This window comes from Lycorma delicatula, chromosome 7, assembly GCF_047948215.1.
Source record: "Lycorma delicatula isolate Av1 chromosome 7, ASM4794821v1, whole genome shotgun sequence".
Taxonomy (NCBI): domain Eukaryota; kingdom Metazoa; phylum Arthropoda; class Insecta; order Hemiptera; family Fulgoridae; genus Lycorma; species Lycorma delicatula.
This window is the reverse complement of record NC_134461.1, coordinates 12,440,363-12,455,584: the sequence shown is the minus strand read 5'-3', so window position 1 is coordinate 12,455,584 and position 15,222 is coordinate 12,440,363. Positions and strand designations below refer to the sequence as shown.

The 15,222-nt window shown below is 31.4% G+C and overlaps 1 protein-coding gene across 4 annotated transcripts in view; it reads right to left on the bottom strand.

The window, feature by feature from the left end:
- The window catches only part of LOC142328183 (uncharacterized), a 165,101-nt gene that overhangs the window by 72,513 nt on the left and 77,366 nt on the right, over positions 1-15,222 (bottom strand). For all 4 annotated transcript variants that reach the window (XM_075371744.1, XM_075371746.1, XM_075371747.1 and 1 more), the window contains exons 11-14: positions 12,702-12,840; positions 9,459-9,680; positions 6,468-6,656; positions 2,096-2,263 (exon numbers count right to left, since the gene is read on the bottom strand). In XM_075371744.1, coding sequence (XP_075227859.1) covers positions 2,096-2,263; positions 6,468-6,656; positions 9,459-9,680; positions 12,702-12,840 — 718 coding nt within the window. The remainder of the gene's footprint in view (positions 1-2,095; positions 2,264-6,467; positions 6,657-9,458; positions 9,681-12,701; positions 12,841-15,222) is intronic.

The following is a 15,222-nucleotide window of genomic DNA, read 5'->3' as shown; positions in this document are numbered from 1 at the left end:
CAATGAACCTCAGGAAGCTCACAGCTGACTTCAAGTTATATTATGTCTCCAGATAGCCAAAATGAAAGTTTATTTGATGTTCTGATTGTACTACATGAGCTATTCTAAAAGAAAGAGAAAATGTTAAATATTATTTAATCTTTGTAGATGCAACACCAGATGCGTCACATGTACAATAGATGGTTTTTATTTTACAATACCTCAGTTCATCTACAAAGGATCAAAGCGGAGGCTTTGAAATTCAAGAATGATTTCTCGCATTTGTTGACTGCAACAAAAAACTGAAGAGGCAATAGCAGAATTGATCTGACACAATCTGGCTATTGTGTAGATTATTTCACCTGAATAAAGTTTGCTACACTGTGTAATCACAAATATAACATGCTATACAGCTAACTGGAATACTGATGAAATGTTCAATTTTTAAGGAAATTTTCAACACTCTCAAAGAAAGAATCGATTGAAAGATCAAACAAATTCATAAATACTTACAACAATTATGTATCTAAAGACAAGGTAGGTGAAATAATTTTTGAAATTGATTTGGCCTGTTAATTTTGAAAATTACTTTTTTCCTATACATAAATCTTTTAAACGCATTGGAAAAACAGAAACTCAGAAGCATTTTTCCAAAGATATGTATTGCTCTTCAGGTATTTTGCACATTGCCAACAGCCGTAACTGAAGCGGAAAGGTGCTTCAGCATGCTTGCAAGAGTAAAGAACTTCCTCCACTTAACTATGGCTCAAGATCGATTATAGAGAACTTGCCATGGAACCTTTTCTAGCCGGACAACTTAACTTGAATAAAAACATTGAAATGTTTGTCAAGAGAAAGGAAAAAAAAATCAATATTTGAACATCTAAAGAAAGTAACATAAATGTTTTAAGAACATTTTTCTAAAATATTGATAATGGTTTTTGAGTTTTCAAGATAACAATCTTGTTGTGCTGTGTGAATTCATTTAACTAAAATTTGATTATTATATAGTTATTTGTGTTTTGTCATTTATTTGTTTTTGAACAATTTACCAAAATTAAAGTTTTTCATTATTAAGAAGCTTCATATTACAAAATAGACCTATACTAATTGGAGGTATGACGCATATTGTTATGTTCCCAGGGCCCAGGATTTCTCTCCACGGCCCTGTCAACAAACTGTATATGAACTTATGCCCTTTCCTTTTACTAATCATTAACTGCACATTACAGTATATTTTGACATAGCTAAGGTAGTGGACAAAAATTGGATAAAAAATAACTGAAGAACAAAAACTAACAATTCTCTATAATTAATTTAACTTAAAATCCAATTAAGATAATTTATTCTCTTGCAATAATCGAAATAATTTACATAATTTAGGTGCTGAAGAAGCTGATTTATTTATATTATCATCAACACCACAACTAATATCAGTAATCACCGTGGTTCTATCTTCAGTGTTGTTAATAAGATCATTATTATTATTTTCACGACTCACTGATGAGTTACCTTCCATTACGTTTGCCGTAGATACAGTCGATTCAGTAGTCTCAACGTTATTTACAACATGATCTTCATTATCATAATCACCATACAATAAAGAATAATATAGCTTATGTTTTTGCAGGACATTTTTTGTATAAACTGTCCTTAAGTTTTCTATATCTGATGAACTAACAACACTATTAATACTGCTCCAACTACTACCGCTTTTGCTTATTAACTTACCCTGAGTATTACAAGTTATCTTATGATTTACTTCATTACATGACTTTTTAAAATCACAACTTAAATTATAATTCTTACGATTATCTGATAAACCAGATTTTAAATTGGATGATGAAACTGGTAAAGAGAAATTGACATCTGATAACTCAAAATCAATATTATCACTGCTAATACTTCCACTATCACTACAAGTCAGTGCTTCTGATTCCTTAATACACGACTGAACTGATGGTACATGTTCAGCTAAATCGTTAATATTATTTAATAAATTTGATGATTTCTTAAAAAATGCATTTATATTGATACCACGAGACATTAAAAACCGTTTACAATATTGTATTGAAACGGTCGATAAATATGGATATCGAATCGTATTATTTTTTACCTTTTCACCAAACGGAATATCATCCGGTAGTTTTTTGTTTATTGTCATGTATGATTTCTGTATCATGTCGGTTACAACACTTTCAACATTACTTGCGTTACAAATACTTGTTGGACTATAACATTTATCTGATATGCCAAATTGAGTAATCTGCGATGATAATTTATCCTGAAAAAAATTTCAAAAAATTAATCAGGTTTTTATTTAATCACGTTTTTTTTTTTTAATTAAAAAATAATATTAATAAGCAAACATTCATACACTAGCCTCCTGCTGTACAGGATCCCAAATGATACCGTTTACCAATATTTACAAACATATTAATTTAAATAACATCTGAAAAAGAAGTGTTATATTGAGAATGTTTTCTATTTTATTTATAAAATCCAAAAATCACTGGCAATATTCAACATATTAAAAATAATCAGTATCGTGAACCGATGCATTGCAATTATCTCATACAGGTGTAGTTTAAAATATTCAAGCCGTGCTCTGTGCATACTACTCCAGATTTCTGCTTGTGCCACTTTTCTAATAATTTTTTTTTGAATTTAAGCTATGCGATCAGAAATATCATTGGAGTTTTCCTTCATAAGAATAGATGGTGTTCCAGGTTGAGGCATGTCTTTGACAGATGTCTTATTGATCAAGTTTCACACAACACTGCAGTACGGAATATCAACGCCTGGAAACTACTGATGAAAAATTTCCTTCATGTATTTTTTGTATTCATCACCACAATAAAACATTTTCAAAAAAAAAAATGCGAGCATGAAACATCATATTGTCAACAGTGTCAACACAACATTGTCACACTGGAAAGAAGACAGTAAGCGAATGGTTTAATGATTATGGAAACAGGCGCTAATCTTAGAATCTGCAAAACACATCCTAAAACCTACTAAACCTAAAAAAGATAAAAATTTGTGCTACAACTGCCGATCAAGAAACAAAAAAACCATCTTTATCGATCAGGTTATTAGCAAACAATTTGGATCGGCTAACTGAAAATGAATCTTTTGGAAAAATGTAATAATAGATGATGAAACATAGGTGTAGTCACGACATAGAAACAAAGTTTCTTTAACAAAGAATGGCTAACTGAAAATGAATCTTTTGGAAAAATGTAATAACAGATGACGAAACATAGGTGTAGTCACGACATAGAAACAAAGTTTCTTTAACAAAGAACTTTTAATGGAAATTATTTGTGATAGGCAGTGATAACGGAGTGACCAGAGGTACAGGCAATCGACTTGTGGATGCTTGGACTGTGACAATGCCCCCTAGCGCATGCACCAGCATCACATCTTTTCACCAAGTTATCTGTAAAACACATAATGACTGTTACTTCCTAGTTCCTATACTCTCCTAACTTCTTCAAATTTAAAGGCCCTGATTTCAAAATAAAAAGTCTGTAACAAAAAAATTACTATGGAACCTCCTGCTGTTGTACAAACAGAATCTCAAGAAGTAGAAATGTTCCAACATGCAAAAAAAATAATATGAACAGTGCAAGGCAATACTCCACAGGCGACCAGCCAAAAATGCGAGTAACCAAACATATATATATATATATATATAAAATAGATAGAAGACTGGAATTAAATTAAAAAATTTCACATTCCAGTTACAAAGGAAATTAATAGTTACAACCCTGAATATTGTACTTTGGACTGGAAAAACGAATTCTATAAATAGAAGTCCATCTTTAACAACAGAATAAAACTTGTTTTGCATACCAAACCGTCAAATTAGAATTGAAACATAATACAGTACTGTATTTAAAAGTAATCTGCTAATCATATAAAGTAATCTTTTTATTTTGATATTTAACATTTTATAATATATTGCACAGAAGATAAATGTGATCATATAGGATAATTATCCATAAAATAATCTCAGGGTTGGTGAAGCTGGTACAGAATAATGAATTTTTTTTAATTGTAAAATAATACCTGGTGCTTCTATGACTGTATTAATTATATGTAATGTTTGTTCCATGAAGAAAAATAATGAAACTAACTACTTCATCAGCAGGAAAATGTCACAGAGATTGGTAAATTTTATCAGTCAACAATATAAGATGTAAATTACATTGCTAAATGTAAAAATTAGAAGGGACTAACAAAATTTCCACAAAACAGAGATCAGCATTGCAAAGAGAGTTGCAATAGTAAGATTTTACTGCATAAAATATCTAATAATTATGTATATTATGTAGTAGATACTTTGTCTCAATATTATAAACTTTAAACAATATGTACAATTTTATATAAAACGGGGTTAATTTTTTTTTAAAGACTAAAGAAGATTCCTTTTTTTACAGTTACATTTGCTATAATCATTAGCAAACAACCAATCGATTTGTTGTACCCAATCAAATACAGAATGCAACCAGCATAATTAATTTTTGTGATTACATATAAGACTCGCATATGTCTAGTGGTAATTAAATTTTGAATTTATACAAGCAAAGTTTACATATTTTTACAAAAGATGTTCAAAGTGAATGCCCTCCACAGCAATGAATGTTGATAATATTGAATCACGCGACACAAAATATTATCATCAATGCCATCGAATACAGGTTGAATGTTCATCATTAATTTATCAAATGTTAGGATTTGGTCCTTCAAATAGCCCCAAAGAAAACCTTATTGACAGTTTGTTCCACTGTAAAAGGTGCATGAACACATGCTAGCGAGTTGTTTATTGTGCGACACATTGCTCTGTCTTGTTAGAAGAAGCATAACTCTTTTTTACAATTTGTTAACTTGCGTAGAATTCTTCAAAAATTGTATTGTGCACTTCTGTATCAACAGTCCGGTCGAAAAATACTGGCCCGCCATAATTTTATTATCCGAAACAGCACATTATATACCGATTTTCTCATTGTGAAGAGGATGCTCAAACATCCTGTGTGTATTTTCAGTCATCCAATATCTGGTTTGCGAATTAACTGAATGCATGCGAATGAAACAGTGCATCATCTGATGTGAAATTCAGCATCAGATCTGTCTGTCCATTTGAGAAGTCAGTTGCAATAATTAAGACATTTTGCTTTCTTGCACAATAAGTTTTGAATTTAAATCATGAAGAATCTCATTACAAGATGTGTATTTTACACCACTTTTCTGAAGTTACATATAGATTTTTTCCAATCAGCAGAAATTCTTGTTCAAATATCAGCTATGGCCACTGGAGTACTGCTAGCGGAAGGTCATCTATTTTTTGTTTTTGAAACTGATCCCATTGTCCACAATTTATTAACCAAATAATGTACGGTACACTTTGCTCGGATACTGGCATTCCAAAACTTTTCTGTGAATATTTGACATGTTTGTTGAAAAAATCCAAAATGTACATAAGCTTCAGCTATAGCAACTCTTTAACTGAATAATGCATTTTAGAAAACACAACTGCACAGAACAGAACTATACTCCACAGCAGCATGAACAATTTATATTTGACAGTAACAAAAAGAACCAATAGTGGCATTACTAAAGCAGTAGCAACAGTAACAGTGTTAAAGATGACACTCAAATAACTGTAGTTCGAGCTAGCTCGGTATGGTTTCAAGTTGCGCACCCGGTAGATATGGGTTACACCAAGGATGTTGCTTATTACCAACCCTTTGATATATAAGTTGAAGATATGATAATAAGTGTTATGATAAGAAGAATGTGAAAGAATCGGTATAGGAGAAAGGAAAATGATATTGTATAAGATTTGCAGATAACATAGTTTACTTTTAGATGAACCATACAATATTTCAATATATGATTTCAGAATCAGAAGATACTATTGTACAACTTTGCATGAAACTGAATGTTAGGAAAACAAAGTAATGAAACTAGGGGTAATAAGCTGATTAACATCTATAAAAAAGAAGAACAAATTAGGTAAATAAAACAGCCGAGAGCAGTAGAATCTGAACAGAATAACTAATTGGTTTGGGCAAATCATGAAAGGAGAATTGAACAAAATATGTAAAAGAAAAGTAAATGAAAACATCTTTTTTTCATCTTGATGCAAGAAATTCAAATATTACACCCTAAGCTGGCAAGATTACAGAATTTTCAAGGAATGCTACTAATCCATTTCCAAAAGTGAGGTGAAAACTGTATGATGTATCATATCTTGAATTTTCTCTTTAATATCATGGTTATTGACAATTTTTGCTGAAATAACCTCTTAAAATGTTGTTCAAACAGTTAGTTTCCATGACCAATAATCAGATGGCATTGCAAGGAAATGGGCAATGTTCTGATAATTAGTCTTTAAAGATTATATTACAGTTTTTTTCTTTTTTTTATACAAAATTAAAGTAGTATTCTAAGAAAAAATAAATAAAATTACAAAAAGTTACCTCATTTAATGTATCATCCTTCAGGTCCAGGTCTTTTCTATTAATATCATCTTCTTCATAACTTGAATTTACATTATCATCATTACCAACAGAAACAAATTTAGCATAACCAGAATTAGCCAGAACGTCATTGATAACAATATCTTCTATAGAGTTGGTATCATATAATACACCTTCAATAACAGACTCCTAATTAAAAAAAATTAAAAAAATACTAAAGTAATAACAGGTAAAATATGCAAGAAAAATTAAAAAATTACATCAATTCAGATCTTTTACGCAATCAAGATTTATAAGAGAAGTGTTGATTATAAAAGGAACAGACAACTTTAAACAAATAAGGGAAATTAAATTTTCTTGAGTTATAGTAATTTTTATTTATTTATTTTACAAATAGATTTTTTAAGACATAAAAAATTTATTTAACAACACTAAAGAAATAAATGTAACATTTACTAAAAAATAAATAAATAATTATTAGAACTTTTAAATACATTAACACCTACCATCAGAATTGGATGATGAATGAATCTCCTGATACAAATAAATAAATATAGAAACTCTTTAATATTTGAACTTAATGAAAATTTCTAAATATTACAATCTATTTACTTATTCTAAGATTCTGTATTTTTCAACAAAAAAAAAAAAATACCTGTGAATGGCAGATAATTGTTTTTAAATTATTACTTAAAATGATACATTCAAAATGTCTACAAAATGAACAGCCGACTTCTAGTTATACGATTTGTCTATTCTGATGAAATGAAAGAAAATAATCCTCAACACCAGAACATATATATTGTTATGACATATATGCCTAATTTAATATTGGCGGACGAACACAGTGGCAAATCAGATGTGAGCTGGCACACAGTATATAAATGCGCTGATATAAGTATCACTACCGCCACACAGATGACCATACAATTCTCCCACCATATTGGCACAGCAGCCCCACCACTCTCAGGCTCCAATAAAAGTGTCCACAAGATTGAATTTTCAATTCATAGTCAACCACCACCTGGAGAAGACCAAGAAGAAGAAGAAGAAGAGGATGGAAGAAGACAGAGGAAGTTCCCTGGCTGCCTCAGCATGGGACCTCCCGGCGGATGCCAACATCCCCACCAGAGCAGCAGGCCTGGCCGGCCCGCCAAGGGAGCTGCTGGATGTGGATGCTACCTTCCTGCTCCAGCTCACTGGGCTTCAATCGCCCTGGCTGGCGGACTCAGCAGCAGTAGTCGGCCCAGTGTGGGATCGTTTGGAGAGAACCGCCACAGTCAAGAAGGCAAAGGATGACCAACACTGACCCGACACTGTGGGGCTCTGGGGGCCACCACTGAAATGGGGACCCAACTGCTGTTGAGGGAAAGCCTGGTCTGACTTCAATGGATTTGCTGCAAGTCCCTGACTTCACTGGAGACCAGCTTCTGGACCCAACAGCTCTTCCCAGAGCTAATGAAAAAAACGTCCCTTTTCAGGGCTACCATAAGGTTATTAAGTGCCACATGCCGTCAAAGCCATTTGGCAACAATATATATGTACACTAAACAAATGAATGGGCAAAAAAAAAAAAAATTTAATTTAAAAATCTATATTACAAAGAGCAGGTAAACCACTAGCTATCAAGGCCTTCACTCAACAGAATACTTAAGAGGGAAAATTAAGTGGAACAATAAAATATATAAGTATGCTAGTAAAGAATTACATAAAAAAAATTATTCTACTCTTTGAAATTTTGAGACACGGAATGGTGACCATAATCTATCCTCTCCCCACTTCTGCAAAATGAAATGCCATCAATGATCCATATTCAAAAGTCATCATGCAAACTTTCATAAAAATAGGTTAATCTGGTTTGATAATTACCAAGCAAAACAATAACTGATAAAAAAAGCAAAAAGGTTTATAAGGTTAAAAGGTTAGGTTTATTACCGCCCCACCCCACACAACTGAGTGAAATTACCCAGATATATAACCAAACCAGCACGTGAATGTAAGGGTTAAATCTAATTAGTACTAGAATGTGACTTTTGAGTTGAGAAATTATATAGAATAAAACAGTTTTTTCACCCCCCCCCCACCACTTTTTATAGGACTCTAAATAAGACCAAACACCATCAGAAAATATCGTACTTACCTAAGAGGCACCAATTTATGTGAAAAACTTAACCTGCCTTTGGGTGAAATTTTGAATTAAGAATTAAGTGGCATCAGCGCCTCGTATACAGAAATCACAGTGCCAAATTTCAACCTGATCGGTCCATCCAATATGGAAACATCAACCAATAGAACAAGCCAACATACATACAATTTTTCAATACTAAAGTTGTGTTTTTTGGTTAAATGAGATCATGGAACATCAAAATCTGCAAAAACTATAAAATGCAAAATCTGATGCGATTAGATTAGCATATTTGCCTTATACAGCGTACTGTATAATGTATGGTATAATTATATTGCTGAGAAAATTAAAAACAGTAATTTTAACTTTAATTTGAAGTGCCTGAATGAAAATTGAATTTTCTATATTTAAAATCAACTCTGCATGAACTTTAAAAAACTAATAGCTAAATCTACATAATACCATTTCCTACTAATAGCCTTGAAGATTGGTTATTGTTAATTTTGTGAATAAACACGCAAATAGGCTCTTTCTTTACTTTTAATCAAGAAGTACTCTAAGAATAACAATGTAGAAAGTATTCTAATAAATGTAATATAAAAGCTAATGCTTTATATAATTATCGCATCATTCTTTTGTAGGAAAATTTTAAGAGAAATAAAGTAAATCAAAAACGACATAATGACATTCGAAGTCTAAATGAACAAAAAACCAACTGAGCTGATGGTCTATTATAAGATTGTGTAATCTGCAATTAATAAATTTAAAAAACTGCTAACATATTACTAAACACAAGTAATTTACATACAAAATAAATAGGGGGAAAATATAAATTATGTAATAATCAAGTGCTATTACAAACTTACATTGTAATTGATGATACAAGCCTCCATGAATAATCTTTTATTAGACACCATGTCCAACAGTTTAGTACAAGACTGAAGTGGCCATTTATGGCCATCAGGTGGTAAAATAGAAGCAAGTTTAGCTAAAATAGCTTGTGCAGGAAGTTCTAAGAAGTCCTTATGTAAAAATCTAAGTCTTGTCTTTGGGACTACATCAACTGTTCCATAATCAACATATTCTATCTGTAATATAACAAATATTGATATTAAAAAAAAAAAAACAGAAAAACTAATAATTTAAACATTCATAATAAAAAAAAATATATTAAATGAAAAATGTAAATATATAGGAATTACATGAACAATTAATCATCAGGAGATAAATAATTTTTATTGTAAAACAGCATCTGGTATAAGCTTAAATTGAAAAATAAATACAATGGCCCATTGAGGAATCATTTTGTTACAAATAATACAAGAGGCGACTTAAATGTAATGAACTGGAGTAACAGGAGAACAAAATTTCACATGAACTGACAGGTGCTGCCACCTGATAGTTTCATTCCCCCTACTACTAACAACATTCCAAAACTCAATCCACGGCTTCAATTTCTGTCAGTTGCCACTGTTATGGAGTCAAGTACACTTGTTATTTCAACTCATCTAAAATAACATGCAGCGATTGAATTTTTAACAGGAAAAGTGAATGTTAGTGACATTCATCATCATTTAAAAACCATTAATGATGATGAAACTGTTGATTAAATTAAATTACTGTAAGTGAGCAATAAAATTTTTGTGCACCAAAAGCTGGTAAGTAAATATTGAAGATGAACCTTGCAGTATTGACTAATTTCAGTGATTGATGAGAAGTAATGAAACAAGGTGAATGAACTTATTTAAAATGGCTATCGCATCATATATAATGTTTTATTATCCAGACAAACTCATCAAAATAAAAAAATAGGACATATTGCACAACTGGGCTACTGTAAAAACGTTTGTAGTGGATGCCATGCAAACTCATAGAAAAGATCAAACAACAACGAAAAGAGTGTTGTGAAAGCTTCCAAAATGTTATTTTAACAAGGAGATGATTTCCTTTTCAATAATGTGACAGGAGACGAAACTCAGGTACGGAATACTAATACTATGATTTGCAACAATCAAAAAACTTCAAAACACAACCCTCTACAAAAGAAAATTCTCTTGACAGTATTCTGGGATTTCAAACATGTGCAAGTGACTGAATACCTCGAAGCCGCGCCAAATATAAATTCTGTGCGATACATAGATATGTTAAAACTAAAGAGATGCATGTGTCATGTTCAATAACCCATGAAGCCGATAATTCCACAAAATGATAATACTCAGCTACACACATCGCAAGACCTTCTTGTGAAGTTGAAATCTAAAACTATTGCACACCCTCCATACTCACCAGACTTGGCACTCTGTAATTTTCACTTCTTTCTGCAATTAAAGAGAGAAATATATTATGGATATTCATTTCACCACGGGAAATTAATGAAGATCGTAGTAAGTTCTGGATCAAGGAGACTGACAGCATACTTCAATGAAGAAATGAGAAAACTAGTTCACTGTGTGAAGAAATTTGTGGTTGCAAAATGGTGACTATGTGGAAAAACAAGCATAAGTTTTGTAGCAAATAAAATCTACTTTTATGCCGTATTTGTTTAAATTGACTATCTTTTTTCATTTGCAAATTATGAATGGCTGTGTATTACATTACAGCCACCTCTCCCCTCATAAGATATAAAAATGCAATGTTCTTTTCACATTTTAATAAAATAATAGTACTTCAGATTCAGAAAAATAACAATATCCATGTTCTAAATATGAAATATCTAAAAAATAATGAAGGCATATGTTTATACCAATAGGTTTAATAATATTATACAATGTACGTAAAATGACGTATACTTACATAGTATGTACATATTCAATTTAATCTGTTTTACATGTTAGAAGAATGAATTGAAATAGCTCTTGTCCCATCTCTAGTGCCACTCAGTAAATATCCTAGTAAGGTATTATTAAAAATACGCATAATCATTCATTACACTGATTAAAAGAGACTGTAAACTTTACCATAATTAAATATAGTATACCCATTCATATCTATTGTACCAGTGAATTTCTGGTTACTATCAATTTCTGTTTTCAATTTAACTTTTATCAAGCACTGCAAATGTAATATTTGAATACGTCTTTTATTATGACTTATGAAGTGCAAGCGGATGCTTTTATCTACAAAACACCAAAATTTAACGACCTTTCTCTTAACTTGTAATCTAATTGCCATACAGGAATAGAAAAAGCAAATTTTTATTGAAATCTTACATCACTCGCATAATTCCAGCTTTCATGTCATGCTATAATTTCACTAATAAACTTTCTAAATACATGATCATTCCCGCACATTCTATTTCTTTTAAAACATCTTGGCATCACTACTGCTTTCAGAGGTGACGTCACCTTCTGACAGGAGAGGATTCTTGCAGTAAAAAATAAACGAATTTGATTCTCTAGGAATGCTAAACAGCTATTTGAAGATAGCAACAAAGCGAAAACCACAACAGTTGTTATCAAAAAAATATGGCAACTGTTAAAACAAGAAAATGTCAACATTAAACATTAGCTAAGTATAAATAGGTTTATCAATGAATGAAATTAAATAATACGTTTTAATGAATCGCACATTTTTTTCAAAATCAATTACTGCCATTTGACCAACTGACAGCTATCATGCCGACTACAGATATCTAATGATCAGGACCAAAAGAAAAATTAAAACATTATACTCATGTAGGATGTACATTGTATTCCTTTACATGATGAACTTTACTGAAAAACAAGAAAATATAATCTCACACAAGCATTTTTCAAAATGATGGCTGATCTTAAAATTTAATTCAGTAACAAAAGAAACAATTGTCTTAAATACAGAAGAAAAATAGTTCAAAAGCTACTTTATTTATTTAACATAAATAAAAAAAATTATATTTTTCTCATAAAGTTATACTTAAGCCATAAGTTATTATTTCTTAAGATTATCACAAAACAAGAGGAAAACTACAAGAGTTTTGTGTTAACAAAACTAAATTGAAAACAGAAATTTGAGCAGACGAGTGTAAATAATGTGTCACAAAATTATAGACCTCAATTTGTCTTATTAACTTATATTGCTTCATTTTAGCCAACAAAAATTAATTTTAATGTGTAAAATATATAATTTATTACCTTAACATCTACAGCGCTACATGATTTCAGAACAACTGTTCTATGCCATTTTGTGTCATAAGTACAAGCACATACTTGATGTGGTTTTATGGTCATATCAGGCATTTTGTAATTGTATTCTTCTTCACTATAAAAATCACTAGAACCAAAAAAGAAAAAAACAGCTAAGTCAAAAAAGAAGAAAATTTAATTAATTTTAATCTAATGATCGGTGGCAAATAAGGGAACTTTGTAAATTAAGAGATTCCTTTAGATTTATAACTCAGAAATAAATAAATACTTATCTCACAGATTTATTTTATGGTATTCAGTAGCATTTTGAAAATTTAATAAAAAAGGAAGTACTGGGAAAGGAGAACCTTACACTGTTGTACATACATATAATGACGTCGACCATATAGATCTTACAAAAAAAACATAGTTAAAATAATCCTTTTCAACTGTTCTGTGCAACTCAAGAGAAATACGGTTCATGTTTCAAGCAGAACTGTACACACTACGAGTGATTTCAGGAATGCATGAAATCATTCTTTTAGGAAATCAGAGCTTTAGGAAGTCCTGAGGCGGCTCTGTAACTTCTGAAGAAAAAGCCATTTTTTATTCGGCACAAATATAACCTGGTCATAGAAAATCATAATCGTAAATGTGCATTCCCTTCATTGATAAAAGTAAGTTATTTCCCAAGGGATTATGAACAGGATGGGCAGCTGCTAACGGCAGGAGGGAACCTTGAAGCAAGCCTGTTTGTAGGAGATTCATATTGCATTTCATCAATGAGGAGATCTACCTCTACTACTGACCACACTTTTATCTCACCTGAAGAGTCGGGTTGAAAATTACTGGGTTTCAATTACTAATGTTATATCAGAAAGGAAAATATTTTAATGAAAAAATAAATAAAAAAGGATTATTAAGTGTACAGACCAAATCTTTAACTGATGCTTTATAACTGCAGGATCAAAAGTTTTACTTTTTATAATCATTTTGTTCCATATTTATCAAACAACTTTTTTTTATGTTAATAAGTTTGCTATATACTTTTGAAGAATACTGTCCTGTTTTGTAACATATAATAGTGATAACTTATTTTTATCAAAAAGAATTTATTTTTTCTTCTATATTGATAGTGTCCTCTTCAATTAGTCCCCCGGAGATATAACACAGCTATGCCAGCATTTCTTCCAGCGCTCAAAACATTTTTGGAAAGGATTTCATAATTTAGCCTAAGTTCTCATGGCAAATTTTTCTTTATTTCATCTAGTTGTAAATCATTGTTCTGAGAAAGAGAGAGAGAGAGAGTCGGTTTGCCATGTCTGGAGACTGCAACATCAGTAAAGGTGTTATTTCTGTCCAAATAAGGATTCACAATAAAAGTGTGAATTCGAGTATTACTGTTGTACAAAATCCAAAACTGTTTTGCTCACATCTATAGAATTTCATTTAGAACTATTTGTTGACCATACAACCTTGTGTTAAGAATTCATAATAGATGACTCTGAATAAAAAAAAACAGTAAGAAGAACCTTAATATTTGATAGAACATAGCATGCATGCTTTTTTTGGTCTTGGTTTTGAGGAAGCTTCCAGTGGGATGATTGGACCTTCATTTCAATATCATAATGGTCACTCACATATCACCTGTTGTAATATGTTTGAGTAATTCTGAATCAGTGATGTCAGCTAACAATTATTCTGTGATGCTTTTGTTGAAAATTCAATAGTTATGGAATTAATCTTGTTACTATTCATTCATACTAAAATATCAATAAAAATTATTTTTCACAAGCGAGGAGATACCTATCTCCTCAACAATTTTTCTATCAGCGATTCAACAATTACTGATCACCACACCCTGTATTTTTTTTATATTTTCATGGGTTGTTAATGTGTTAGGACAACCAACTTTTTTGTCGTCTTCAAAGGATTGGGATGTTCAACCTTTTGTAGGCTTTCTTGAAATTATTTATACCACTCATTAACTCTTAGTGTACATATAAAATTTAAACAGTAACTTTGCTTACAGTAACTTTCGCAGCAAACAGTTCTGAACTGGATGGCAGAATGGGGGGAGTTTGGTGTTTTAGAGAGGGGAAACCAGCTTGATTAGCTCCTCCACACTGTTCTGTTGCCAGTACAGCCATGAATGAACAAGAGGTTGTGTCATCTGTTGCACAACATATAATCACAAAGGTTTTAACTAATGAAGATGTTAAATCCGTGGAAATTTTAACTCGTTTTAAGGTACAGTTTAAGGTACAGTAAGCTACAGTTAACCTACACTGTCCCAGAACTGAATGTATATGTGGGCCAGAGTCATGATCGAAGCCCAAGGTCATGTCTCAGCTCACAACATCCATGCCGTTCAAGAGCTTATCGAAGGCGATCACCGGTTCACTCTTGAAGAAATTACGTCACAGTGGGTATCAGCTATTGGAGTGCTCAATCCAATATCACTGATCATTTTGGCTTTAGAAAAATTAGTGCTCAATGTGTTCCGAAGTTGTTGACCAAAAATCAAAAA